Here is a 26,357-nt window from a genome sequence, read left to right on the forward strand (position 1 = left end):
GAGAGGGGTTGAGGGGATGAGAGAACTGCATTACCAGTGAAGAAGTTAATCTGCATGAATAGCCCTGGAACCACATAGACTTGGAGGCAAAACAACTGTATAATTTACCAGGGGGCATCTCAAAGTCATTGAGGGGATCTTTGTGGAGATTTCCACCCCACAGAGCTCCGTCTGTGGCTATTTCAATATTTTTTATTAATTATTTATATTACAGAGACCTGGCCTTTATCTACCTGTCTTTTCAGATGGAGGGATACAAAAATAGTATGAATACATTGTTTTTAAAACTTCTCACAAAAGGATTTTTTTTGTAAAGCATGTTGCATGTACATTATGGTGTGGTATACAGGTATTAAAAGCAACTATTTGGCTACTCCTGCAACACTTGTCTATGATTTGAGTTACAATGAATATAGGCAGATATATATGGGAAAGGAAGAAAAGGGAGGCAGGTATAAGCAGTCTTTCATAAAAAAGTGTTGAAAGAATGCTTATTCTTCTCATTAAAAACAAGCCATAATACTGAAGTCAATGCCACCTCAGCACACAGCACTTCTGGAGCTGTGTGTACCAAGAGAAATAACATGCATGGGCAAATGCACCACTATAAAAAATAAAAAGTGAAACTTGATCATCCATTTAAGTCAATCTCACATGCAGTCCAACGAAAACCTAACTTTTATCCTTGTCAACTATTTTTTTTTAATCCCATTTGGTAAACTAGATTTGAAAGTACAGAAAATGTTGAGCTTATGCACTTATTTGGTAATTTCTAGAGTTTGGTATTTCACACTGAAATAGGCTAACATGTTCATTGGCATCCTGAAGAGGGCAGTCAAGCAGCATCAAATGACTGCTGCAAATAACTATAGGGCACTGTTCTGCTAAACCTGTTATATTAAAACCTTACCATTTTTATTATAAGAACAAGATGATAGCATCAAGATGAAATGATGTTATCATTCTCCTTATTCTACCCTTTCATATTTGTTACAGATATTTATGTAAAATCATAAAAGAATTATAAATTATAGTTATGCCTCTACTAGTCAATACGTTTCTTAATTTGTCCCCATCTTTGTATACTTTGCATCTTTAAATTAAATCAGTTTCCAATTTATTTAATGGATATCTGTCTTTTCAGAAGAGAGCTTAGCTTCTAAGTTTTGTTGTTATTGTTTTTGTTTTCATGTGTCTACTTGCACGTTCTGCAACAGAGTGGTTTTGGAATACAATTTTTAGAACTTACTGAAGGTAACTTAGCAAAGTATTCTGTAAGACTTCTCTAGAGCAGCTTTTATAAAGACACTGACAAGGCATTCTGTAAAGAGCAAAAGTGGGTAAAATTCAAATATTTGCACTTCAATACTGAAGCTAGCTCTTAATTCAACTGGTGAGCAGGTGGCTGAAAAACTATAGCTGTCTCTCTTTTGAAACCAATGGGACTACTCATAGTACATGAAGTTACGCATGCACACAAGTCCTTGAAGGACTGGAGTCTAATTAAAGACAACACAGAAGTGGGCATAACAAATAATGGAAAGGTCTGGAGAAGGAAGGATGAGACGAACAGTGATAGGTTCACACAATTTGTTACGTGGTCTAACTATGTACACAATCAGATAGCATCACATCATTCTTATTACAATACATAATATCTCCATAATCCATCATGTCTCTCTATCTACTTAGACAGATGTCATTTATTGCATCACTGCTAACAGCCTTCTGAAGTGATTGGGAACACCTATCTGGACTCTGATAAATACTAGGCAACATTGTTCCAGAAATGGTAGTTCTCTAGGAGGGGATTGTATCTCAAGTGCAAAAAAAATCCATCTTTTATTTATTATTATTATTTTTTAAAATTGGAGTCTTTTACTACTGAAAAGGCTATAGACACAGCCATCGTCTTCCAATTAGCTGTGTGAGCTGCTATGAAGAAGTATGGGAGGAACTGTATTTGGTCTTGGCATGAAAGGACTGCATGATCAGACTAGAAATAGACACTAATGCTGCTAGTTTGGCATTACTTTTTCATCAGGCTGAGCCAGAAAGAAGAATAGAGTATCTAAGAGCACAAATAGTGTTACTGTTACTACCACCATTTAAGAGTTTAGGCAGAGATGGTAGCACTGCAGTACCAGCAATGACAGCAGTATTATCTACCAGTGAGAGATGCAGAGACCAGGTTAGATGACACAGTGCCATCTAAACATTGTTTACCTAGGATATTCAGTATTTTTACAATAGTCATTGTTGGTATGAGGTTGTTTCCTTTCCTGCATGACACATGCTTAACACATATTAAATTATGGGTTTGATATTTCCAGCAAACCAGATTAACTAAATAAGCCTCATCTATGCTTGGTTTTCTCTCCAGAGCTTATGAACAGCTGTAATTGCCAGCAGTTACAAGACATCATACAGCTCTTTAAAAGAAGGCACATTTATTCTTAAGATAAAAACATTAGAGAAAATCTTACAAACAATAAAAAAAAACCTACACACAAACAAAAAGCTTACCAGAGGTCAGAACACTAACAAGACCTTAGTAAATACTACAACACTAACAAGGCCTTAGTAGGGGTCAGTCTTTCAAACCCCACAAAGGGTTTTTTTCCCCTGTGGTTGCAAGTTTGTAACAGCGTTAGCTCAGAACTCCCACACCCACAAATAACTCAGTCTTTCCTTTATGCAGATTGGGCCTTTGATATTGGCCTCATATAACTTGTGATCAGCAGACAAAGGCGTGCTCCTCAGTGCATAGCTTCAAAAGGATATTTTTTTGTAACTGGAGGTGGGAAATTTGCATTCATCTCCTCCTACATATTTCCCAGGAAATCTACTTTATACGTATCATCCCAAAAGTCCACTCTTGTCTGGCACATTGTTCAATAGTGTTTTGATCATGTAGGCCTTACATTACATTTCTTTACATTGGAGAGGTTATATACAATCCCAGCCCACAATAATACATAATATTTGCATTTAATACAATGAATTCCCAAATATATTTAAACCTAATAAGTTTTCTCAAGGATATTACAGGAAATTGCCATATCTGTTACACGGGGTTTTGTTAAACAGAATCAATTCAGCAAAGAGGAGCGTTTTCTTTGTGTATGTGTCTACACGACTAATCTCATTTGTATAGCTTTAGCACTATTTGGTTTTCTGAAGGTGAAAATAGGTGCAGAACTAGAGAAAATTAGCTTAGTATAATGCTCGAGTAAGGGCTTGTCTACAATTAAGACACTACAGTGACACACCTGTAGCACTTTGGGTTATCCACCTCCCCAAGAGGCGATAGCTAGGTTGACAGAAGAATTCTTCCATCGACCTAGCTCTGTCTACATAGGGATTTAGGTCATCTTAACTATGCCCCTCAGGGGGTGTCAATTTTTCACACCCCTGACTAGCGTAGATAAACCAATCTAATTTTCAACTGTAGAGCAGACCTAATGGAATAAAATTAAGAAAGAGAAAATGTAGGCAGAACATTAGGAAAAAAATCAGTAAGATCTATTAAGTTGTGAAATGATCTGCCCAGGGAAGTGATGAAAGCATTATCACATGGTACATTAAGTAGATTAAACAAAACACTAATAACTATACAATAGGCAACAACTTGCATTGGCAGGGGAATGGACTAACAGAAAATCTAGAAGGCCTTTTCCGTTTCTTTATAAGAAGATTTGTTCATTGCTACTCTTTACTGCTACAATTATTTTGCTGTTTGTTACTTGGAATAATATTTTTCCTAATAATAAAAAGACGAAAGAGTGTTGCAACTCAACAACAATTTATAACTAAGTTCTTTGGCCATGAGTCTGGGAAGATCAATAAACATACTGATAAACATAAATAGACCCACACCTATCTTAACCAAATAATGCATCTTAACCAAATATGGTTAAGATGCATTAAAGTCTCTGCAACTCCATGTAGAAAATGTATCACATATATAATAAAAATACTACAGAGTGCTCCAGAAAATTCAAACTCCATAACAGAATTCTCATAGGTTTCAGAGTAGCAGCCGTGTTAGTCTGTATCCGCAAAAAGAACAGGAGTACTTGTGGCACCTTAGAAACTAACAAATTTATTTGAGCATAAGCTTTCGTGGGCTACAGCCTACTTCATCAAATGCATAGAATCTTACTATATGTTCCATTCTATGCAGCTGATGAAGTGGGCTGTAGCCCACGAAAGCTTATGCTCAAATAAATCTGTTAGTCTCTAAGGTGCCACAAGTACTCCTGTTATTTTTTTTAAGAATTCCCATACTCTTTCTACAGACTAGTCTTTCATCATGAGTGAAAGTCTGAATTCTATCAGATGTACTGGAATGCTTAAAGCTGTCCAGTCCAGTCTAGATTTTGGTTTTCTGCCTTGAAGGTTCCTCTTATATGTAGCTAATGTTTCTTCTTCAAATGATTGTTCATATCGATTCCAATTAAGTGTGTGCGCGCCGAGTGCACAGTCTCCAGTGCCTTATCATCCGGCACCATCTAGAGGCAAGCTGGCCATGATGAGGTGTTCACCATCATCTTCTCAGCACTGTTCGCCTCGGCACCGCTCCCCATCACTGTGGCTGAGACACCATTCGGAGGCATCAGGTTCCGGGCATGGCTCCCCGGCACCAGCGGGGAGACGCTCCCCTTTCCCAGCACCGCGAGAGAAGCAGCATTGGTGCCCAGCATGGGCTTCTCGGCACCGGTATCCCGTACCGTCAGTTTAACACAGTTTGACACAGTTTGGTCATCACGGTCAAGATCAGTCTCGTCCGATTCTGATGGAGATTCCTTCTACTCTCGCCACAGCAGACACAGATCACACCGGCGATGGAGGGAGACACTGCCAGCATGGCACCCCAAGTGGCGACCCCTGGCACAATGGCCCTTTTGGACGCCCTGGGCATATCATCAGGCCCAGGGTTCCCTCACCAGGCACTCCCGCTTGATGCCTCCGAAACCCAAGCAACCCAACCAACCATTGACAGGCCTACGCCACAGGGATCTGACACAATGTTGGCACAGGCCCCACCACCTACCCAGGTTGCCGCTGCGCCGACTCCAGCACAAGCCACACCGCAGGACCAGGCTACTGTCACTGCAACAGTGGTCACCTCAGGGCTCCTAGCACTGACCACGAGGAGATCAGTGGTCAGAGGGTCAGGAGGACCCCGTGCCACCTCTGGCTTCCTCATCTTCATCCCTGGATGAAGCGGTGGCAGGAGCTTCTACTTGGGTCTACTCGGGTCCTACCCCGATCAACCATAGGGTCCACCAGGACCTTCTGCGGAGGATTTCCCGTAACATGGGGATACAGGCAAAGGAGGTTGTCAAACCTGATGGCCCCATGGTCAACATCCTCGCACCAGAAAGCCCATCCAGGGTAGCTCTGCCTCTGATAAAAACAATTCAAAACAACATTAAGACTCTGTGGCAGACACCCATATCTATACCGCCTACCGCTAGAGGCGTGGAGTGCAAGTACTTCGTCCCTTCCAAGGGATACGAGTACCTGTTCTCACACCCGCAGCCATGTTCTTTGGTGGTGGCCGCGGTTAATGAGAAGGAAAGACAGAGCAGCAGTGGCCGACCCCTAAATCCAAGGAGTCGAAAAGCATGGACCTTTTTGGTGGCAAGGTCTACTCTACAGGGGGCCTACAGCTGAGGATAGAGAACCAGCAACCTATCCTCAGCAGATATGACTTCAACTGCTGGGCCACCATGGGGTAGTTTAAGGAGTTGATCCCACCAGACTCCGGAGTCAAGTTTTCAGCTATTATTGACGAAGGGAAGGCAGTGGCGCGGACCTCACTGCAGGCCTCACTAGACTCTGCGGACTTGGCTGCCCGCATCCTTTCCTCCGGGATAGCCATAAGGAGGAGCTCATGGCTACAAGCATCCAGGCTGCCCCCGGAGTTGCAGCAAACCCTGCAGGATCTACCATTCGAAGGTGCAGGGTTATTCTCAGAGCAAACAGACTCCAAGCTGCACAGCCTAAAGGACTCGCGGGCTATGAAGTTGTTGGGTATTCACACACCGGCTACCCAACGAAAACATTTCAAGCCCTAACAGCAACAAACCTTTGTCAGGCTCAAAGCAGGCCTTTTGAAGGTCCGCCCAAGGATGGAGCACCTGTCTCAACACTGGATCCTTCCCTGTGTTTTTTCAACTGTCTATCCCACCTTTTCCGTGCTTTGTCTCGAATAACTTCAGACAGCTGCGTTCTTCGCATGGTGGAAGCGGGATATTCTTTCCAATTCTGCTCCTACCCTCCCTCCCACCCTTTTCCCTGGCCCTCTTCCAGTCATGCTGGAAGGGCATAATGAGTGGAGTCCCGCAGGGATCAGTTCTGGGTCTGGTTCTGTTATATATCTTCATACATGATTCAGATAATAGCATAGAGAGTACGCCTATAAAGTTTGCGGATGATACCAAGCTGGGAGGGGTTGGAAGTGCTTTGGAGGATAGGATTAAAATTCAAAATGATCTGAAAAAACTGGAGAAATGGTCTGAAGTAAACAGAATGACATTCAATAAGGACAAATGCAAAGTACTCCATTTAGGAAGGAACAATCAGTTGCACACATACAAAATGGGAAATGACTGTTTAGGAGGGAGTACTGCGGACACGGATCTGGGGGTCATAGCGGACCACAAGGTAAATACGAGTCAACAGTGTAACACTATTGCCAAAAAAAGCAAACATCATTCTGGGATATATTAGCAGAAGTGTTGTAAGTAAGACCCGAGAAGTAATTCTTCAGCTCTACTCCGCACTGATTAGGCCTCAACTGGAGTATTGTGTCCAGTTCTGGGCGCCACATTTCAGGAAAGATGTGGACAAATTGGAGAAAGTCCAGAGAAGAGCAATAAACATGATTAAAGGTCTAGAAAACATGACCTATGAGGGAAGATTGAAAAAAATGGGTTTGTTTAGTCTGGAGAAGAAAAGACTGAGAGGGGGCAAGATAACCATTTTCAAGTACATAAAAGGTTGTCACAAGGTGGAGGGAGAAGAATTATTCTTCTTAACCTCTGAGGATAGGACAAGAAGCAATGGGCTTAAATTGCAGCAAGGCAGATTTAGGCTGGACATTAGGAAAAACTTCCTAACTGTCACGGTGGTAAAGCACTGGAATAAATTGCATAGGGAGGTTGTGGAATCTTCATCATTGGAGATTTTTAAGAGCAGGTTAGACAAACACCTGTCAGGAATGATCTAGATAATAGTTAGTCCTACAATGGCAACATGATAATTTTAACTGTCTTTAAGATTTTAAATAGAAAACACAGAGAAAAACTAGGGCTGGTCTATACTACTAAGTTAGGTCAACCTAACTACGTCACTCAGGGATAATTCACACCCCAGAGAGAAATAGTAAAGCCAAACTAAACCCCGGTGTAGACACCACTCAGTCACTGGAAGAATTCTTCCACTGACCTAACTACCACTTCTCAGAGAGGTGTATTTACTACAGCAACTGAGGAACCCTTTCAGTCGCCGTAGTAAGTGTCTACAGTATAGCACAGCATTTCTAGTGCTGACATATCTTTAGATGCCTTAATACTACGGTAGACATGATTGAAAGAAAGAGCAGATAGAGAAAAATACGGAGACACGGTAGATAAATCTAACGAGCACAGAGAGTGGACAGAAACAGCTTTATAATACCATAGTTTATGTGATGCAGAAAGTAGCCAATGCTACTTTTTAGGGAAAAAATGGAATGTGTAACTTTGCTAGAGATTATCAACAGAGAGTCCTGTGGCACCTTTAAGACTAACAGATGTATTGGAGCATAAGCTTTCGTGGGTGAATGCCCACTTCGTCGGATGCATCCAGACTAACACGGCTACCCCTCTGATACTTTGCTAGAGATTATTAGTCATAGTAGTAAAAAGTTAAATATTTCAGTGTTGGTGCTACTTTATACTTGAAATATCACATTGATTTTTGGTGTGCATTCATTTTGAAAATGTTTTGATGAGTGACAGTTAACTTAAATCCTAAATAGAAGAATATCTACAGAACATTACTCATTAAGTTGCTTAAAGCAAAAATAGATTCTTCACAAAGTGTATACTGAGTAGCTAACAAAAAAGTAATTCATGCATTCAAATTCTGTACATACTTACAGTTCTCCTGCCCATTAATTAACCATTGATTTGAGAAATGTCAATTTTCTGATAATAGTTTTATGTGCCATATGATCAACTTAATTAAATTCACATTATTCCATGTGGCAGGACTGGGTCTCAATTTCACATCTGCTTAAAACAATTTAATTAAAAGCAATATGTTGATTTTTTTTCCTTCCAGGATTATTTTAAAGATTTACAATTGCTATATACTTAAATGCCTAGAGTGGCACATTGCAGGATGAAGTTTATAAGCATTTTTCCACCTCAGTAAACAATATAAAGTTGTAAATGAGATTGTTTCTTAATAATGACAATGTTTATATTATTTTAAAGGCAGTACAAAAAGGCTCATAGATGTACACAAAAAACAACATGAAGGAGTTAATTCCCTGCTATTCCATGTAATGATGACTACACTGGCCCTTTTAAGAGAGAACTTTGTACTTCTGCTATATACCAGTGGTTCTCAAACTTTTGTACTGGTGACCCCTTTTACATAGCAAGCCAAACACATTTTTATACATTTAACACCATTATAAATGCTGCAGGAAAAGCAGTGTTTGGGGTGGAGGCTGACAGCTCAGGACTCCCCATGTAATAACCTCACGACCCCCTGAGGGGTCCAGACCGCCAGTTTAAGAACCCCTGTGCTATATCTTTGCTGATATTGAGGAGGAAACAAAATCACCAGATGGATCCTGATGTCCACCCCACACAAGACCTGAAGGGGTTAACGAGTCTAGGTGGGCCAATTAACCACGTAGGTTGCACCTGGAGGAGGAGCCAGAGAGTAATGAGGGCTAATTAAAGAGGAAGCTCAGCTATACAGGCCCTAGAGGGGCTTGTATATCCAGTAGCTGAGAGTAGAAGAGGGGCTACAGAGAGAGAGGGTTTGCAGTCACCCTCAGCGTAAGAAAACACAAGGTAGGAAGTAGCTCAGGGATACATCAGGAAAGTTCAGGACTGTGCAAACCAGGACTGGCTCCAGGGTTTTTGCCGCCCCAAGCGGCGGGGGAAAAAAAAAAAAAAAAGCCGCGATCGCAATTGCGATTGGCGGCACTCCGGCGGCAGCTCCACCGTGCCGCTTTCTTCTTCGGCGGGAATTCGGCGGCAGGTGCTTCCCTCCGAGAGAGACCCGCCACCGAATTGCCACCGAACAGACCGACGTGCTGCCCCTTCCCCTTGGCCGCCCCAAGCACATGCTTGCTGGGCTGGTGCCTGGAGCAGGCCCTGGTGCAAACCTTGACTGCTTATTGTCAGGGCCGGCTCCAGCTGTTTTGCCGCCCCAAGTGGCGAAGCGGGGGGAAAAAAAAGGCGATCGACGGCACTTTGGCGGCAGCTCAAACGCACCGCTTCATTCTTCTGTGGCAATTCGGCGGTGGGTCCTTCGCTCCCAGGGACTGAGGGACCTGCCGCCGAAGACCCAGACGTGCTGCCCCTTTCCATTGGCCACCCCAAGCACCTGCTTCCTTCGCTGGTGCCTGAAGACGGCCCTGCTTATTGTAGGGTCCCTGGGCTAGAACCCAGTGCAGAGGGTGGGCTTGGGTTCTCCTACCAGTCACTGGAGAAGTGGCACTGTTAAGGGGCAGTGAAAGAGAAGACTGCCTGGGACAGTGGGTCCAGAGAGACTTAGATGCATGCAGTTTTCACAGAAGGGGAAACCCTTCCTGGGTTTTGGAATCAACAATCCCATCTGGCTTGTGAACTCTGTCTGGGTGTGCATCTTCCTTGAGCGCACCCCCGAGTCCTTACCTCAGCTCAGTGCCTTCACCATAGACTTTGAAGGTCCCAGTACCAAGTCTTTGGGAGACTTATGTAGTCTCTTTTTAGGTACCAGCAATGAGGATATGCATCTGGACTGTCAGAAGAGGAGGAACACTCCTAACTGACTCAGATGTACTCAGTACCTGTTCCAAGTGGGAAGGTTCCTACGGCGGGTGAAGCACAGACTCCATAAGCAGGTACTTGTGTCTGGCAGCCAGAAGAATGAGGCATTAGTCTGGTACTGAGCCCGGTACTCAACAAGAAACTGTGAACCCCACTCTAGAGAAATACTATTCTAAACTTATTCTTATATGTATGTATGTACATACACACAGGGGTTCTCGCAACAAATTTTTTAGTGGCCTCAGAGTGCGGCCACCAACTCTCACTGGTGGCTGCACTAACACTTTTTTCCCTAAAATACTTAATTAATTTTAGGAAAAGCAATTAAATATGCACAGATCCACATCCAAATCATTGTAATGTATGTTTGTAGGGTTTTTTGGAAGACTCAATGGCAAAAATAATACTGCCTCCCCTTTCAGCGCCCCCCCATCAAGTGCTTAGTGGATCCTGTGGCTTGCTGTGAAAAGTGATATTTGTATCTTTGTTAATATCACAGAACACGCAGTAGCTACCTGGGAGGCTATGAAAAGTGATAAGTGACATTAACAAACATATACGTATTACTTCTCACAGATAGTTAGTAAGTCTGCTGGGAAAAGTGATACTTGCATGTTTGTTAATATCACTTTTCTCAGCAAGCCCCAGGACCCATTAAATCCTGGATGGGGGGGCCGAAGAGGGAGGCAGCAGGGGCTGGAGGCTATGGTGGGATGGATCTGGGGCAATGGGGAGGATGGATGTGAGGCTGAGGGAGGCAGGATGGGCCCGGGGCAATGGAGGAACGGATGTGAGGCTGGGGGAGGCAGCAGGGGCCCGGGGCAATGGGGGGATGGATGTGAGGCTGGGGGAGGCAGCAGGGGCCCGGGGCAATGGGGGGATGGATGTGGATGCGAGGCCAGAAAGGCAGCAGGGTCCTGGGGGTGGGGGGGAATGGATACAGGGCCATGGGAGGTAGCAGAGGCCAGGGGCGATGGGGGTGGGTGATAAGCCCCACTGTTGCATGGCCAGAGCCAGGGTCTGGTGTCTGCTGCTATGTGGCCAGGGATGGGGATCAGTGCACGCGGATGGAACCCGGAGCTGGGGACCAGGGATCGGAGCCTGCTGCCGGACAGCCAGAGCTCAGAGCTGGGTACACGGGGATCAGCACCAGGGTCTAGGGCCGTGTGGCTGGAGCCTGGGTCCTGTGCCCATCACTGTATGGCTGTAGCTGGGGGCCAGAGGCTGACTGAAGCTCCACGGCCAGAGCCGGGCATCAGCACCTGCTGCCCTGTGGCCAGAGCCAGGGGTTGGCACCCAAAGCCCTGTGCTTGGAGCCTGCTGCCGTGCAGCTGGGGCTGGAGATCAGCGCTTGTAGACAGCACCTGCCACTGCATGGCTGGAGCCCGGGACTGGAGCCGGGAGCCAGCGCCTGCTGCCATGTAGCTGGAACCAGGGGCCAGAGGCCAGGGCCATGTGTCCAGAGCCGGTGGGGGGGGGGTAGAGGGGGATGGCAGTACCTGGTGCCCCACGATCAGAGCCCGGGGCCACAGGGCCAGGTTCCTGAAGTCCCGCCACTGGAGCCTGCTTCCCAAACCTCCTCCCTCCCCCCCCCCCCCCACAATGTGGATCAAGAACTCACCTTGCTCCTGCAGCATTGTGCCCCACCTCTCTCCAGAGGCGGTGCTTTGCCCCCCACCCCCATCACCACCCAGGAGGCTGTCGTGGCCGCACAAAAAGCCCCTGGTGGCTGCATGCAGCTATCGTGGCCACATTTGAGAAACGTTGCACTACACTAGACTAACACTACGGGCAATATGCATACTAAAGAGGGAAGGCTTGCAGATGCAAAGATTGTAGCTCCAACAACCACCGTCACCGGCGGTAGGAAGGAACATCTGGGCAGGGGAGGTCAGGGGCAGTACGGCCCTTTATACATACATGTAGAGGCACAAGGCACTAGAGGGGGCTCACACTGCTCCTATCGGTACTCATGAGGGAAAAATCTCCAACAACCATGCATGAGGTGCATACACATCTACATGAACATAAAATCACTTGAAGAACTTTCCTGTTCCAGCATAGGGGAGTCAGGGGTGAACTCAGGGGCAAGAGGGAGACAGGGCATAGCAGACAGCACTATGAACTTAAGAAAATAAGAATGGCCATACTGGGTCAAACCAAAGGTCCATCCAGCCCAGTATCCTGTCTGCCGACAGTGGTCAATGCCAGGTGCCCCAGAGGGAGTGAACCTAACAGGTAATGATCAAGTGATCTCTCTCCTGCCATCCATCTCCACCTTCTGACAAACAGAGTCTAGGGACACCATTCCTTACCCATCGTGGCTAATAGCCATTAATGGACTTAACCTCCATGAATTTATCTAGTTCTCTTTTAAACCCTGTTATAGTCCTAGCCTTCACAAACTCCTCAGGCAAGGAGTTCCACACGTTGACTGCACTGTGTGAAGAAGAACTTCCTTTTATTTGTTTTAAACCTGCTGCCCATTAATTTCATTTTGTGGCCCCTAGTTCTTATATTATGGGAACAAGTAAATAACGTTTCCTTATTCACTTTCTCCACACCACTCATTATTTTATATACCTCTATCATATCCCCCCTTAGTCTCCTCTTTTCCAAGCTGAAAAGTCCTAGCCTCTTTAATCTCTCCTCATATGGGACTCGTTCCAAACCCCTAATCATTTTAGTTGCCCTTCTCTGAACCTTTTCTAATGCCACATCTGTACACAGTATTCAAGATGTGGGCGTACAATGGATTTATATAAGGGTGATAAGATATTCTCCGTCTTATTCTCTATCCCTTTTTCAATGATTCCTAACATCCTGTTTGCTTTTTTGACTGCCGCTGCACACTGCATGGATGTCTTCAGAGAACTATCCACGATGACTCCAAGATCTCTTTCCTGAATAGTTGTGGCTAAATTAGCCCCCAGCATATTGTATGTATAGTTGGGGTTATTTTTTCCAATGTGCATTACTTTACATTTATCCACATTAAATTTCATTTGCCATTTTGTTGCCCAATCACTTAGTTTTGTGAGATCTTTTTTGAAGTTCTTCACAATCTGCTGTGGTCTTAACTATCTTGAGCAGTTAGGAGTTTTCTAAACTTAATTTCTCCCTACTGTTACTCACACCTTCTTGTCAACTGTCTGTAATGGGCCACTCTCTTACCATTTCAAAAGTTATTTTTCCTCCCTTGGTATCCTGCTGTTAATTGATTTATCTCGTTAGACTGAACTCACACTTGGAAAAGCAACCCCCATCCTTTAATGTATTTATACCTGCTCCTGTATTTTTCACTTCATGCATCTGATGAAGTGTGAAGTGGGTTCTAGCCCACGAAAGCTTATGCCCAAATAAATCTGTTAGTCTCTAAGGTGCCACAAGGACTCCTTGTTGTTTTTGTATTTGCTCAGGTTCTGATTCAGCAAGGTACTTAATCACATGCTTAACATTAAGCATGTGAACAGTTATGTTGACTTCAATGGGACTGTTCACATACTTAGTCACATTTTAAAGCAAATTGGGGCCTTAGAGAGAGATTCTGGATTGGAGAATTTTATAGCCCTGTAACTGAAGATGCAATGTAAAAGCCGTTGTGCTATACTAGGCACCTCCAAGCCTTCTCGCATTGGGAAAGATGTTAGACAGCATAGGAGAACTGGAGAGTCATGAAACAAAGGAATAGCTTCACTCTTGTATCAGAGCGTTGGACCCCCATAATCCCATTCTGAAATGGTAAATCCAAATTAATCGCACCTATCACAGTATTTATTTATAAAGAAATGAGGCTGTGACATAGAGACTATTTGGCAAAAAGCCCCTGTTATTTGCAAACAATTTTCACCTGGGGCTGACTAACTCAATGCAACAAGCACATGCTTTACAGGATATTTATTCATAAAGAGTAACATGTAAGGTATCTACAGAAAGCTCTCAATTTGCCAAGATTCTTAACCATTGTGAGATATATGTATGGGTAATATTTAATGTATTTATATTGAAAATGTGCTTTATGGCCTTGGTGTAGAAATTAGTCACAAGGAGATAATGTGCCTCAGAGATGACTCATTCAAGCAAGAGGGAACTGTCACCTCTCTCTAAATCAGCCAGTGAGGTAATGCAAGGTTCTATTGTCTACCCTTGCCACATCTCAGAACAGTCAATGGGAAACCATCAAAGACAATTGCAAATGATCTCAACCACTTGGCAGTAAAAAGGGACATTATAGCTGGCAGGAGATCACCCAGGCTATGAATAGAGACAAAATTCTGTTTCAGAATAACAAAGGGTAGGTAGATGCAGTCTTGATCCATTCACTGAGGAAACCCCTAAAGGAGTGTGGGGCTTTCATTAACATTTCGATCCTGGTTCTTGTGAAACCAGCCAGCTCTGCAACAGACTGAACTTGGGGGGTGGGGGGGAAATCTACTTTATTACATAGGAAAGGTAACTACTGGTAAGTGTAGACCCAGATTCATGTTTTGTGATTTTGTTTTGTATTGCAACCTGTTGTTTCCACTACTCTCTCTTGTTTCTACTTAAATATTTATTCTTTCTTAAAAAAATTATTTCTTTCTTTTATCATAAGTGCTGCACGGTTTACAGGAGTGGGGGTTTAAGGTAAAACTGGTAAATGGGGCTACCCTGCACTTTTGGAGGCAAAGGATCTGGAATTTATGTAAGTAGCCAGCGTCAGGGGCTGGATATCACGGGGGAACGATTCAAAGAGATTTAGAAATGGGCATGTACCTATTGTTAACCTGCAAGACAAAGTTAGTGATGGCATAGCCCAGAGGAGAGCACTTGAGGGGCTGAAAGGCTAGTGGTGTTAGGGAGCTGATATCTAGCTATCACAAGAAAGACTCCCTCACGCTGGCGGCAGGGGGAAACAAGGTGACTCTCAGTCCTGAGTGCTCAAGAACCATCACAACGGCTAACTGGCAACAGACACTTACTGGGAATAAAAAAGATTATTTTAAAGAATGAAAAGAAAGCCTTGCATCAGTTATTAATTTAAGTAGAAGCTCTTAAATAGTGAAAATTAATAAAATAATTGACAACATTCATAAGATGTATCAGAGGTAGAAAATGTATCACAGGTAGACATTTATAAGATGTATCACAGAAGGAAGATACTATGGTAAGCACCCACAAGACAGAGAGGTATTTATCTATCTTCCCAGGACCCAAGCTAGAACAATAATACTTATATTGTACATCAATTAAAACATAGTTAATTGAGCATTGTGGGGAGGAAGGGGAAAAGAAGAGCAGAAGAATCTGTTTCATAGGGTATAAATTACCTGCAAACAGAACATTGTCTCTGTGGCTGGAGAGCTGTGAACATTACAATCACAGAGTAGTTACGAGGTGGGGCCTTCACAAATCTTCTGAATTTGTCTCCATTCATGCGGATGACTGAGCGCCTTGAGCTCCATTCCATAAGCTGTTCCACCTTTTCCGCTAACAGATTCTGTAATCAAATACAAGGAGGAGGCATGTTAAATACAAGCACCATGGGGCTAAATTCTGCCCTTGTTTGAACATACCCAATAGAAGAATTTTACCCTTATTCTATCTACTTTTAACAGCAATTGAGTTAAAGATTTTTTACAAATATAACTGAATTTGGTTTGAAAAAAATTAAACTGATTAAAGCAGACTTGTAAGTTACTACTTAAGGAAAACATTTTATTTCAAATTCTGGTGAGTACAGCACTATTGTACAGGTATCTGTGTCTAGAGAAAGAGACACTTGTATGGCCTTCTTAGCATACAACACGTCATCAATTTCCATTGCAAGTAAGATTGTTTCACACATCTGCACAAAGAAAAAAATCAGAATATAGCATTATGTTACATTTGTTATGTAACCGTCAAGTCATAGCAGCACAATCACGGCCATTCAGATCTCAAATTAAAAGAAAAATGGAGCTGGAAGGGCCAGAAAAGCAGTTATATCTTTTTTATAAACACAATAATTAGTTTAAATAAAAGCAGAAAAAAAAGACAGGATTTCCTTACAAGTGTCTACCATATTGCCACTGCATTTAAGTTATACTTACTAATAAGCATTGGTATTTTATTGTAGACAGGATTGGTACTGTTGTAATAATTGGTCTTAAAAATTTACCCTAATTGTGAGCTCAACTGTAAAAAGTACGTGAAAGTTCATGAGATGTCACAATAACCTACAATAACAAATGTTGATGGGAAAAGGTACAAAAAGGAGACAGAGAAGCTGAATTAACCAAACCAAAAGGCCGAATGAACTCATTTAAGGACTGTGTTAAGATCATACTTGCAGGGCCGGCGCAACCCATTAGGCGACCTAAGCGGTTGCCTAGGGCACTACAGTTTGGGGGGCGGCGACCGCGGCGGCATTTCGGCGGCGGGACCTTCCGCTGCCTAGGGCAGCAGAAAAGCTGGCGGCGCTCCTGCATACTTGGCAAACAACAGAAGAGTGGAACCAGAAATCAGTGAACCAGAATTGGTCTGTCAGAAACTAGGCCTAACTGGTGGACAAAATAATAAAGAGACGGGTTATTTCACCCATCATTCCTTTGTGAGTCCTTAAAAAAATACTGTGGGGAGAAAAACTGGCTATTGGAGCAAGTTTCGCCATCATAGCTGCCATCCTCACGAACTCCTGAGACCCCAGGCCTTCATCATCTTGATCCTGAGAGATGTCCTATCCAGAACAGGCCAGAAAGGCACCCAGATGACATCACCACCTCCACTGGCTCCAGCTGAATCCCAAACATCACCTGGGATGAAATGGGATCGGACTTTATCAACAACAGCTCCAGGCCATTGAAACTAACTTCTTCTCTTTTCCACCAGAAGGACAGTTATTGAGTTATTGCCATCTTTAATGCCACCTAAGAAACTGTCAAACAAGGGATTTGTCCTATTAAAAACTCTCTCCAGCTAAAGGGAAAGGGAACAAGAAATACTGTTAAAATGAAAGCCTTATTTAATACTTTACATTTCAAATACTTTAATTGTTTGTCCTTCTTTTCTTTATCTATAATAAAAGGTTTAAATGATTTTAATGGTGTTTGCCGTGGTACTAAGAAGGCTGAGGTTTCTGTATACTAAACCCTGAACCTTGCTTAACACTATTTAATGTTGGACAGTGAGTAATTGGGTTATGTCATCTTTGGGACCCTATGTTCCATTTAAATTAATACAACAGTATCACAGTCTATTATTAAGTTTGCCCAACATTTCCTACAAGACCCCAGTTTCAGTTGCTTATAACTTTGCTAAACTTTACCATTCAGGCTGAAATTTCCCATTGCATGTGCCTGCCTCGGGCTGATGTCTTGGAAAATTTAGCCAGAACAGTTCAGCTACTTCTGAGAATGAGGCTATGAACAAAACACATTTTCCCCCCACTTTGAAAAATTCTGGTGATCTCTTTTGAGAAGTTCTAGCATCCCCATGCTTTGGAGAAGGGATGTGAAATTTGGCAGGCAGTGACATTTAATGTCAAGAATGTGCATTTTCCCAATAATTCTCCTAAATTTAGCAAGTTATAAGCCTCTTAAAAATTGCAGTTTGCACATGCTCATTAGATTTATTAAAGATTTGCAGCTGTATTCCCTGAAGAATCCGTTGGCATTGAGCTTGCTCCAGAACCTGACTGAGCACGATTTTCCCTGCAACTGCAGAGCTGCTGCAGAGTGGGCTGAGGCTGGGTATCAGAACTGAGTGAAGGCAGTCTCTCTCTCTCGTGTTCTCAATTCGTCCATGCTGGCAGTGTGGAGTAAAGGAGGATGTTTGTAGGACCCCTGCCTCGTTTGTGGCATAAGTTGGAAGATGTGTAGTGAATGAGAGAGGCAACACACTTCTCAGTGCAGGAAGAGAAAAGATGGTCTAATGATTAAGGAAGCTGAATGCTTTTCTGGGGAATTTGATTCTATCCCTGCCTCTGGCCACAGAGTTGCTGTGTGATGCTGGACAAATCACTTAACTCAAACTTTTCACAGATGATCACTAATTTTGTGTTCCTCATTTTCTGGGCTCCTGACTTGATGCCTTAGTGTCTGATTTGAAGAAGTACTGAACCCTGCAATTGAAGTCAATTGTTACTGTGCTTTGAACATGTAAAAGGTTACATAATGCTAAGTACTCTGAAAAATCAGGTCCTAGGTGTCTCAAATTAGGCAATCAAAATTAGTGGATACTTTTAAACAATCTCTCTGTGCCTCAGCTCCCCACTGTAAAATTGAGATAATACCACCTCCTCATCTCACAGTGGTGTTGAAGAAAAATGAATATTGTGAAGCACTCAGATGCTACGCAGATGAGCACCACAGAAAAGCCCATGAAGTCTTTAATAATTCTGTCTCCAGAGAATAGCGTGTAGTAAATAATGCCTTGGTCGATACACTGAACAAAGAGAAAACTAAATATTGAATAGTTGCTCATTAATTGAGCACCATCCATCCTGTAAACTGAGGGATAGAGGCCTGCACAGATACACATTTATATTCGCAGATGCAGATATCCCTGGATATAAATCGGTATCCGTGGAACCGCAGGCCTCTCCCAGGACCCACAGCGGCAAAAGGAGCAGAACATGGGGCCACCACTCCCAGGAGCCAGCGCCCCGCACCAGCAGTTTCTCTGGCACAGCTGTACCACTCACAGCCCTGCCCTCGTCCCTTCCATGCAGCTGTCTGTGTCTCCTGTTTGGGGGCAGTACGGCCACGCCAGAGGAGCTGCTGGCGCGGGGCACTGGCTACTGGGAGCAGCAGCCCCAAGTTCTGCTCCTTTGACCGCTGCGGTTCCCGGAAAGCCCTGCGGTTTTGTGGATACTGATTTATATCCATGGATACAAATTTATATCCACGCAGGGCTCTACTGATGGAGGCAGTGGTCCTTATGTAAAAAAATATGATGTGATCTTGTAATTAAAGACTATATAATAATGCATGTGCATTCACAAGGTGGGTGAATGAAGACTACATACGCAACTTTAATTCTGGCATTTCCTAACTTTTAAATGCTTGACTTTGCATCTTTAATGTCCTTTTTAATGTAGTTTTGTGTTTGTAATATGCATTTATTTTCATTGAGCACATGTAGCAATTAACAGTCATTACTGAGAGCTCTCGCAGCGCTACATGTACTCCACCTCTCCGAGGGGAGTAGCTTGCAGCGCTGCGAGCGAGCGTGCAGTGCTGCAGGCGCTGACTACACTGGCGCTTTACAGCGCTGCACTCGCTGCGCTCGGGGGGGGGGGGTGTTTTCACACCCCTGAGCGCAGCAAGTTGCAGCGCTGTACAGCGCCAGTGTAGCCAAGGCCTGAGTGTGAATTGATGCAGTGTCACTTGCCTAGGGCTATGTCTACTCTTCAAATGCTGTAGTTAATCCACCTTCCCAGGAGGCAGTAGCTAGGTTGACAGAAGAATTCTTCCATCTACCTAGTGCTCTCTGTACTGGGGGTTAGGTCAACATAGTTATGTCTCTAAGGGATGAGAATTTCCCTGGAGAGATGTAGCTATGCTGATGTAAATTTCCAGTGTAGAGCAGCCCTAAGTCTGCAAAGAGCTTAAAGCAATAGCTCAGATGTGAATATCCAACTGAGCCCACTCAAGCCCACATAAGAGTCAGATTCCATGACCACAGTATTTGGCGGTTTTTTAAGATGTCATGAAATTCTGTATTTCTGCCAGCATCCAGTGTTTTGTTTTCTTTCTCCCCGTCCCATTGGGACCTGCCTGCAGCTGCCTCATGCTCTCTAGTTTTCTTCACAGGGAAGTTAATTGGATTACAGTGTGCACTGCCTGCACTGTTCCATGGAGCTGAGCTCACTTCTGCAGAATTTACAGACTGTGCCCTTGACAGTTTAAAGAAGCTCAGTCCCTATCTTTTTCAGCCAACATAATTCAGTGCAGAAGGCACAAGACTGAAGTCGGAAGACACGGATTATATTCCAGACTCTGCCACTGACCTGACCTGCTATGTGACCTTGGGTAAGTCTTAGGCCTGGTCTACACTAGGCGTTTATGTCGAATTTAGCACCGTTAAATCGAATTAACCCTGCACCCGTCCACACCACGAGGCTATTTAGTTCGACATAGAGGGCTCTTAAATTCGACTTCTGTACTCCTCCCCAACGAGGGGAGTAGCGCTAAATTCGACATGGCCATATCGAATTAGGCTTGGTGTGGATGGAAATCGACGCTAATAGCTCCGGGAGCTATCCCACAGTGCACCACTCTGTTGACGCTCTGGACAGCAGTCCGAGCTCGGATGCTCTGACCAGCCACACAGGAAAAGCCCCGGGAAAATTTGAATTCCTTTTCCTGTCTGGGCAGTTTGAATCTCATTTCCTGTTTGGACAGCGTGGCGAGCTCAGCAGCACTGGCAACAATGCAGAGCTCTCCAGCCGAGATGGCCGTGCAATCCCAGAATAGAAAGAGGGCCCCAGCATGGACTGATCGGAAAGTCTTGGATCTCATCGCTGTGTGGGGCGATGAGTCCGTGCTTTCCAAGCTGCGCTCCAAAAGACGGAACGCAAAGATCCATGAGAAGATCTCTAAAGCCATGGCAGAGAGAGGATACAGCCGGGATGCAACGCAGTGCCGCGTGAAAATCAAGGAGCTGAGACAAGGCTACCAGAAGACCAAACAGGCAAACGGACGCTCCGGATCCCAGCCCCACACATCCCGTTTCTACGAGGCACTGCATTCCATCCTTGGTGCGGCCGCCACCACTACCCCACCACTGACCGTGGACTCTGAGGATGGGATATTGTCCACAGCCGGTTCCTCGGACATGTTAGCGGACGTGGAAGATGAGGAAGGAGATGAGGAGGACGAGGCAGTCGGCAGCGCTTACCAAGCTGATTTCCCTGACAGCCAGGAGCTCTTCATCACCCTTACAGAGATCCCCTACCAACCCTCCCCAGCATGTAACCCGGACACAGATTCAGGGGAAGGATCAAGCGGTAAGTGCTTTAAACATATAAACCTTTATTTTTTACAAAACTTGAATATTAATCCTAATAACAATCTTTGATTCATGATTTCTTCCCCCTGGGCGCTTAAATAATCAGTAACAACTATTTATAAAAAAATCAAACAGTGTCCGGTTGTGCATGATTGTGCTGCCCAAGCTGCTCCACTCTTTTGTCCCTGCTACAGCAGCTATATGAAAAGCCGGTCTATATGTCCGGGGATAGAGCAATAGTCCTCCACGGACATCTCCACAAAGCTCTCCTGCAAGTAATGGGATAGCCTGTTCATCAGGTTCCTGGGGAGAGCGGCTTTACTTGGTCCTCCAAAGTACGAGACGTTCCCGCGCCAGGAGACAAGCAGGTACTCTGGTATCAGTGCCTTGCATATCATGGCGGCATAGGGCCCCGGTCTCTGCATGCTTTCTCGAAGCATCCTTTGGATCTCGGTGTCCGGGATCCTCATCAGAGTAATGTCGCTCATGACAACCTGCTTTGAATTAGGTAGGGGACTGTTAGTATTGGGACTGCTTGCAACAAGTTCCTTTACAGAACTGTGACCGCTGGTTTACAGCCACGCGGTGGGGGCAGGAGAGGGTCAGCATCCAGGGATCTTTCCCTGGCACATCCGCGAGGGGGTGGGACAGGGCCAGAGTTCTTGCTTGGCCGATTGCTGGCAGCACAGACTGGCAGTGCTTTCAATGTGAAAGGTGGCCAGTGGTACTCCTAAAGTTTTAATCTGCAACAAGTCTACGGCTTACCATCTTTGCCTGCTACAGAGAGTACCGTGTCCTGCCCCGGTTCCCAGATCGGCAGTGCAAAAGCCCAGGCACTGAAGGCGAGGTTCGAAAATTCGACCTTGTCCTCAGTGCGCATGTGATAGGTGTGGTTCATGGTCTTGTTCACAGAGAAAGACTAGGTTCTTGTGAATCAAGGTTCTTGATTCACAACTACATTTATCTTTCGGAGGAATTCACTGCCTTTTCCTCATTCCCACAGCCACATCTGCAACCGTCTCCCAACCCAGCCTGGAATCACACTCCCAGAGGCTAGCGCACATTAGGCGGAGGAAGAAGAAGACGCGAGAGGACATGTTCTCTGAACTTATGGGCTGCTCCCGAGCCCAGGCAGCACAGCATAACCAGTGGAGGGAGAATTTGTCCCAAATGCACCGGACACACATGGAACGTGAGGAGAGGTGGCGGCAGGAAGACCAGCAGGCGACTCAAACGCTGCTTGGACTTCTGAGGGAGCAAACGGACACGCTCCGGCGCCTTGTTGATGTTCTGCAGGAACGGAGGCAGGAGAACAGAGCCCCGCTGCAGTCTATCAGGAACCGCACTCCCCCGCCACCAAGTCCCATACCCCCCTCACCCAAAGTCCAAAGAAGGAGGGGCGGAAGAGTCCGTGACAACTCTCACTCCACCCCTGCAGACTGCTCAAGCACCAGAAGGCTATCATTCCCCAAAATTTGAAAAGTCCTTTCCTGGCCGCCTCAAGCAAGCCCCCGTCCAAGTTTCACACCCCAGTTTCATGTGTGGTTGTTAATAAAAAATATGTTTTTGTTCATTACTGTTTCAGTCATGCTGTTTTGAGGGAGAGTCTGTCTGCAGGGGGGGGAAGGGGCTTGGTAATTGGACAGGACAGTCACCTTTAGCAGGCTACAGAGGCGGGGGCAGGTCCAGCAGCAGGGCACATACACAGTGCAGTGACTAGTTACCCTGGTCAGTCTGGGAGGTGGTTTTCATGTTCTGTGCGTGGGGGGGGGGGGGGGGGTTGCTCTGTGACTTTGTGGCGGGGGAGGGCAGTTACAGATGTTATGCAGCGGTCCTTGTCCTGGATCACAGAGCCACGCAGCAGGGGATCTGTAACCCTCCTCCCCCTGCCATAAAGTCACATAGCCCCCACATACACGCAGTCCCGCTCAGGAGGGCTGGCAGGCTCCGTTGAAACAACCAGTCCGCCACTGCGAATCCTGTCATTCCTGGAGTTTAGAAGGATCATTTGCATCAGTACACTACACCCGCTCCCCACCACAGTCTGCGTCCCAGGTTTAAAACATTCCCGCGAAAACAGTAATAAAGACAACGGTGTTCATTAACAAAATAAAACTGAATTTATTTTTTTGGAAGGGGGTGGAGGGGGTCTGTAACTGGAGAGGATAGTCATCCTTAACTGGGTAAAGAAACGGGGGCAGGTTCAGCTTCTCTGTACAGAAACTTAAAAGTCACTGGTCACCCTGCTCACTGTGGAACCAGGCTTTCAAAGCCTCCCGGATGCACAGCGCGTCCCGCTGTGCTCTTCTAATCGCCCGGCTGTCTGGCTGGGCGTAATCAGATGCCAGGCTATTTGCCTCAACCTCCCACCCCGCCATAAAGGTCTCCCCCTTGCTCTCACACAGATTGTGGAGCACACAGCAAGCAGCTATAACAATGGGGATATTGGTTTCGCTGAGATCACAGCGAGTGAGTAAGCTTCTCCATCTTGAGACGTCCAAAAGCACACTCCACCACCATTCTGCACTTGCTCAGCCGGTAGTTGAAGAGTTCTTTTTCAGAGTCCAGGGCGCCAGTGTAGGGCTTCATGAGCCAGGGCATTAGCGGGTAGGCTGGGTCCCCAAGGATCACTGTAGGCATCTCCACATCCCCAAGAGTTATTTTGTGGTCCACAAGAGTTATTTTCCTGCAGCCGTCTAAACAGACCAGAGTTCCTGAAGACGCGAGCGTCATGAACCTTGCCCGGCCATCCGACGTTGATGTTGGTAAAACGTCCCCTGTGGTCCACCATTGCTTGCAGCACCATTGAAAAGTAGCCCTTTCGGTTGATGTACTGGCTGGCCTGGTGGTCCGGTCCCAGGATAGGGATGTGAGTTCCATCTATAGCCCCACCGCAGTTTGGGAATCCCATCGCGGCGAAGCCATCTATGATGACCTCCACGTTTCCCAGGGTCACTACCTTTGAGAGCAGTACCTTGACGATTGTGTTGGCTACTTGCATCACAACAACCCCCACGGTAGATTTGCCCACGCCAAACTGGTTCGCAACAGACCGGTAGCTGTCTGGCGTTGCAAGCTTCCAGAGGGCTATGGCCACTCGCTTCTGGACAGTCAGGGCTGCTCGCATCCGGGTGTCATTGCGCTTCAGGGCAGGGGACAGCAACTCACAAAGTTCCAGGAAAGTCCCCTTCCGCATGCGAAAGTTTCGCAGCCACTGGGATTCGTCCCAGACCTGCAGCACTATGCGGTCCCACCAGTCAGTGCTTGTTTCCCGTGCCCAGAATCGCCGTTCCACAACATCCAGATGGCCCATTGTCACCGTGATGTCCTCGGAGCTGGGTCCCGTGCTTTGTGAGAGGTCTGTGCCCCTCTCAGAGTTCAGGCCCTCACCGCGGTGCTGTAGCCTCCTCGCCTGGTTCATCTGCATCTGCCTCTGGGAAAGGTGGATGATAACCTGCGAGGCGTTCACAAGTGCCACAACTGCAGCGATGGTCGCAGCAGGATCCATGCTCGCAGTGCTGTGGCGTCCGCGCTGTCACTGACCCGAAAAGTGCGCGAACTGATTTCCCGCCGGCGCTTTCAGGGAGGGAGGGAGGGTGGTATTGACAGACGGATGACGACAATTACCCAAAAGCACCCTCGACCCTTTTTTTTTACCCAGAAGGCATTGGCGGCTCAACCCAGAATTCCAATGGGCAGCGGGGACTGCGGGAACTGTGGGATAGCTGCCCACAGTGCACCGCTTCCAATGTCGATGCTTTCCCCGTTAGTGTGGACTCACAAAGTCGAATTACTGTCCTTAGTGTGGACACACAAGTTCGACTTTGCAATATCGATTCCACATATTCGATTTAAGTGAAATCGAAATACCCTCGTAGTGTAGACATACCCTTAGTTTCCCCATCCCTAAAATGGAGAAGATGCTGGCTTTCCTAAAGCCCATTGCCAACTCTGTCCACATATCTTTTCAAGGGACACCATCATAGGACCTAATCACATCAGACACACTATCAGAGGCTTGTTCCCCTGCACATCTACCAATGAGATATATGCCATAATGTGCCAGCAATGCCCCTCTGCCATGTACATTGGCCAAACCAGACAGTCTCTACCATAAATGGACACAAATCAGACATCAAGAATTATAACATTCAAAAACCAGTAGGAGAACACTTCAACCTCCCTGGTCACTCTATTACAGACCTAAAAGTCACAATTATTCAACAAAAAAAACTTCAAAAACAGACTCCAACGAGAAACTGCAGAACTGGAATTAATTTGCAAAATGGACACCATTAAATTAGGCTTAAATAAAGACTGGGAGTGGATGAGTCATTACACAAACTAAACTATTTCCCCATGCTAATTTTCTCCCTACTGTTGCTCACACCTTCTTGTCAACTGTTTGAAATGGGCCATCCTGATATTCACTACAAAAAATGTTTTTCTCTCCTGCTAATAGCCCACCTTATTCGATTAGTCTCATTAGAGTTGGTATGACAACACTCATTTTTTCATGTTCTCTGTGTATATATATATATATATATATATCTTCCTACTGTATTTTCCACTGTATGCATCTGATGAAGTGGGCTTTAGCCCACGAAAGCTAATGCTCAAATAAATGTGTTAGTCTCTAAGGTGCCACAAGTGATACAGACTAACACGGCTACCACTCCGAAACCTGTCAGTATTAATACTGTCACTCCCAATTCAGCCATTTAGGAGTGTGGTATTTCAACCATTATTTAACTAACAGGGCTCCTCAGCTCTCCCCATTTAGGAGGATACTGTGGGATACAGCAGTGGGATTCTATGGAGGTATACTAATGAAGGCATAAAAGGGGTTACCTATCTTTCAGAACTCCTGCTCTCCAAATAGGCTTACCCTCATAAAGCTATATTGATCACCCCAAGTTCCCCACTATCACTTAGCTTTTCAAGATAGAGATGAACTGAGGAATGTTAGGTGGGGCAGGGCTGTTTATATTCTCAGTCAAAAGGCTGATGGAAGCACAAACTTGTGCCCCCAAATGTGACTGCTGTCTATGGCCTCAGGTACACTTCAACAACAGGGCTCTATGCCGGCACACTCATGAAGGAGAGCTTGTATTCTCACTTTCTACAGCCATACTTCCAGGAATAATGTCCCAGAACAGAGGCCTCTGGCTGTCTGGCCTTTTCCAGCAGTGTAAATAAATAGGGCAGCCACCTATCCAGTCTATGCTGAAATTCATCTAGGTTCTATACTCTGGCAAAGAAGAAAGTACACAGCCCTAATGCAATATACCTTTGTTGATTTTCCTTATGTTTTTATTTGCCAAAACAAAACTATTTGGG

The 26,357-nt window shown here is 45.3% G+C and overlaps 1 protein-coding gene across 1 annotated transcript in view; it reads right to left on the reverse strand.

Moving 5' to 3' along the window:
• TUSC3 (tumor suppressor candidate 3) overlaps nucleotides 1-15,510 on the reverse strand; it is a 156,141-nt gene extending 140,631 nt beyond the window's left edge. The window contains exon 1 of the mRNA XM_065404969.1: nucleotides 15,356-15,510. Within this exon, the coding sequence (XP_065261041.1) occupies nucleotides 15,356-15,495 (140 nt within the window). The 5' untranslated portion in view covers nucleotides 15,496-15,510. The remainder of the gene's footprint in view (nucleotides 1-15,355) is intronic.
• Nucleotides 15,511-26,357: the final 10,847 nt, after the last annotated feature.

Source organism: Emys orbicularis, chromosome 5, assembly GCF_028017835.1.
Source record: "Emys orbicularis isolate rEmyOrb1 chromosome 5, rEmyOrb1.hap1, whole genome shotgun sequence".
NCBI lineage: Eukaryota > Metazoa > Chordata > Testudines > Emydidae > Emys > Emys orbicularis.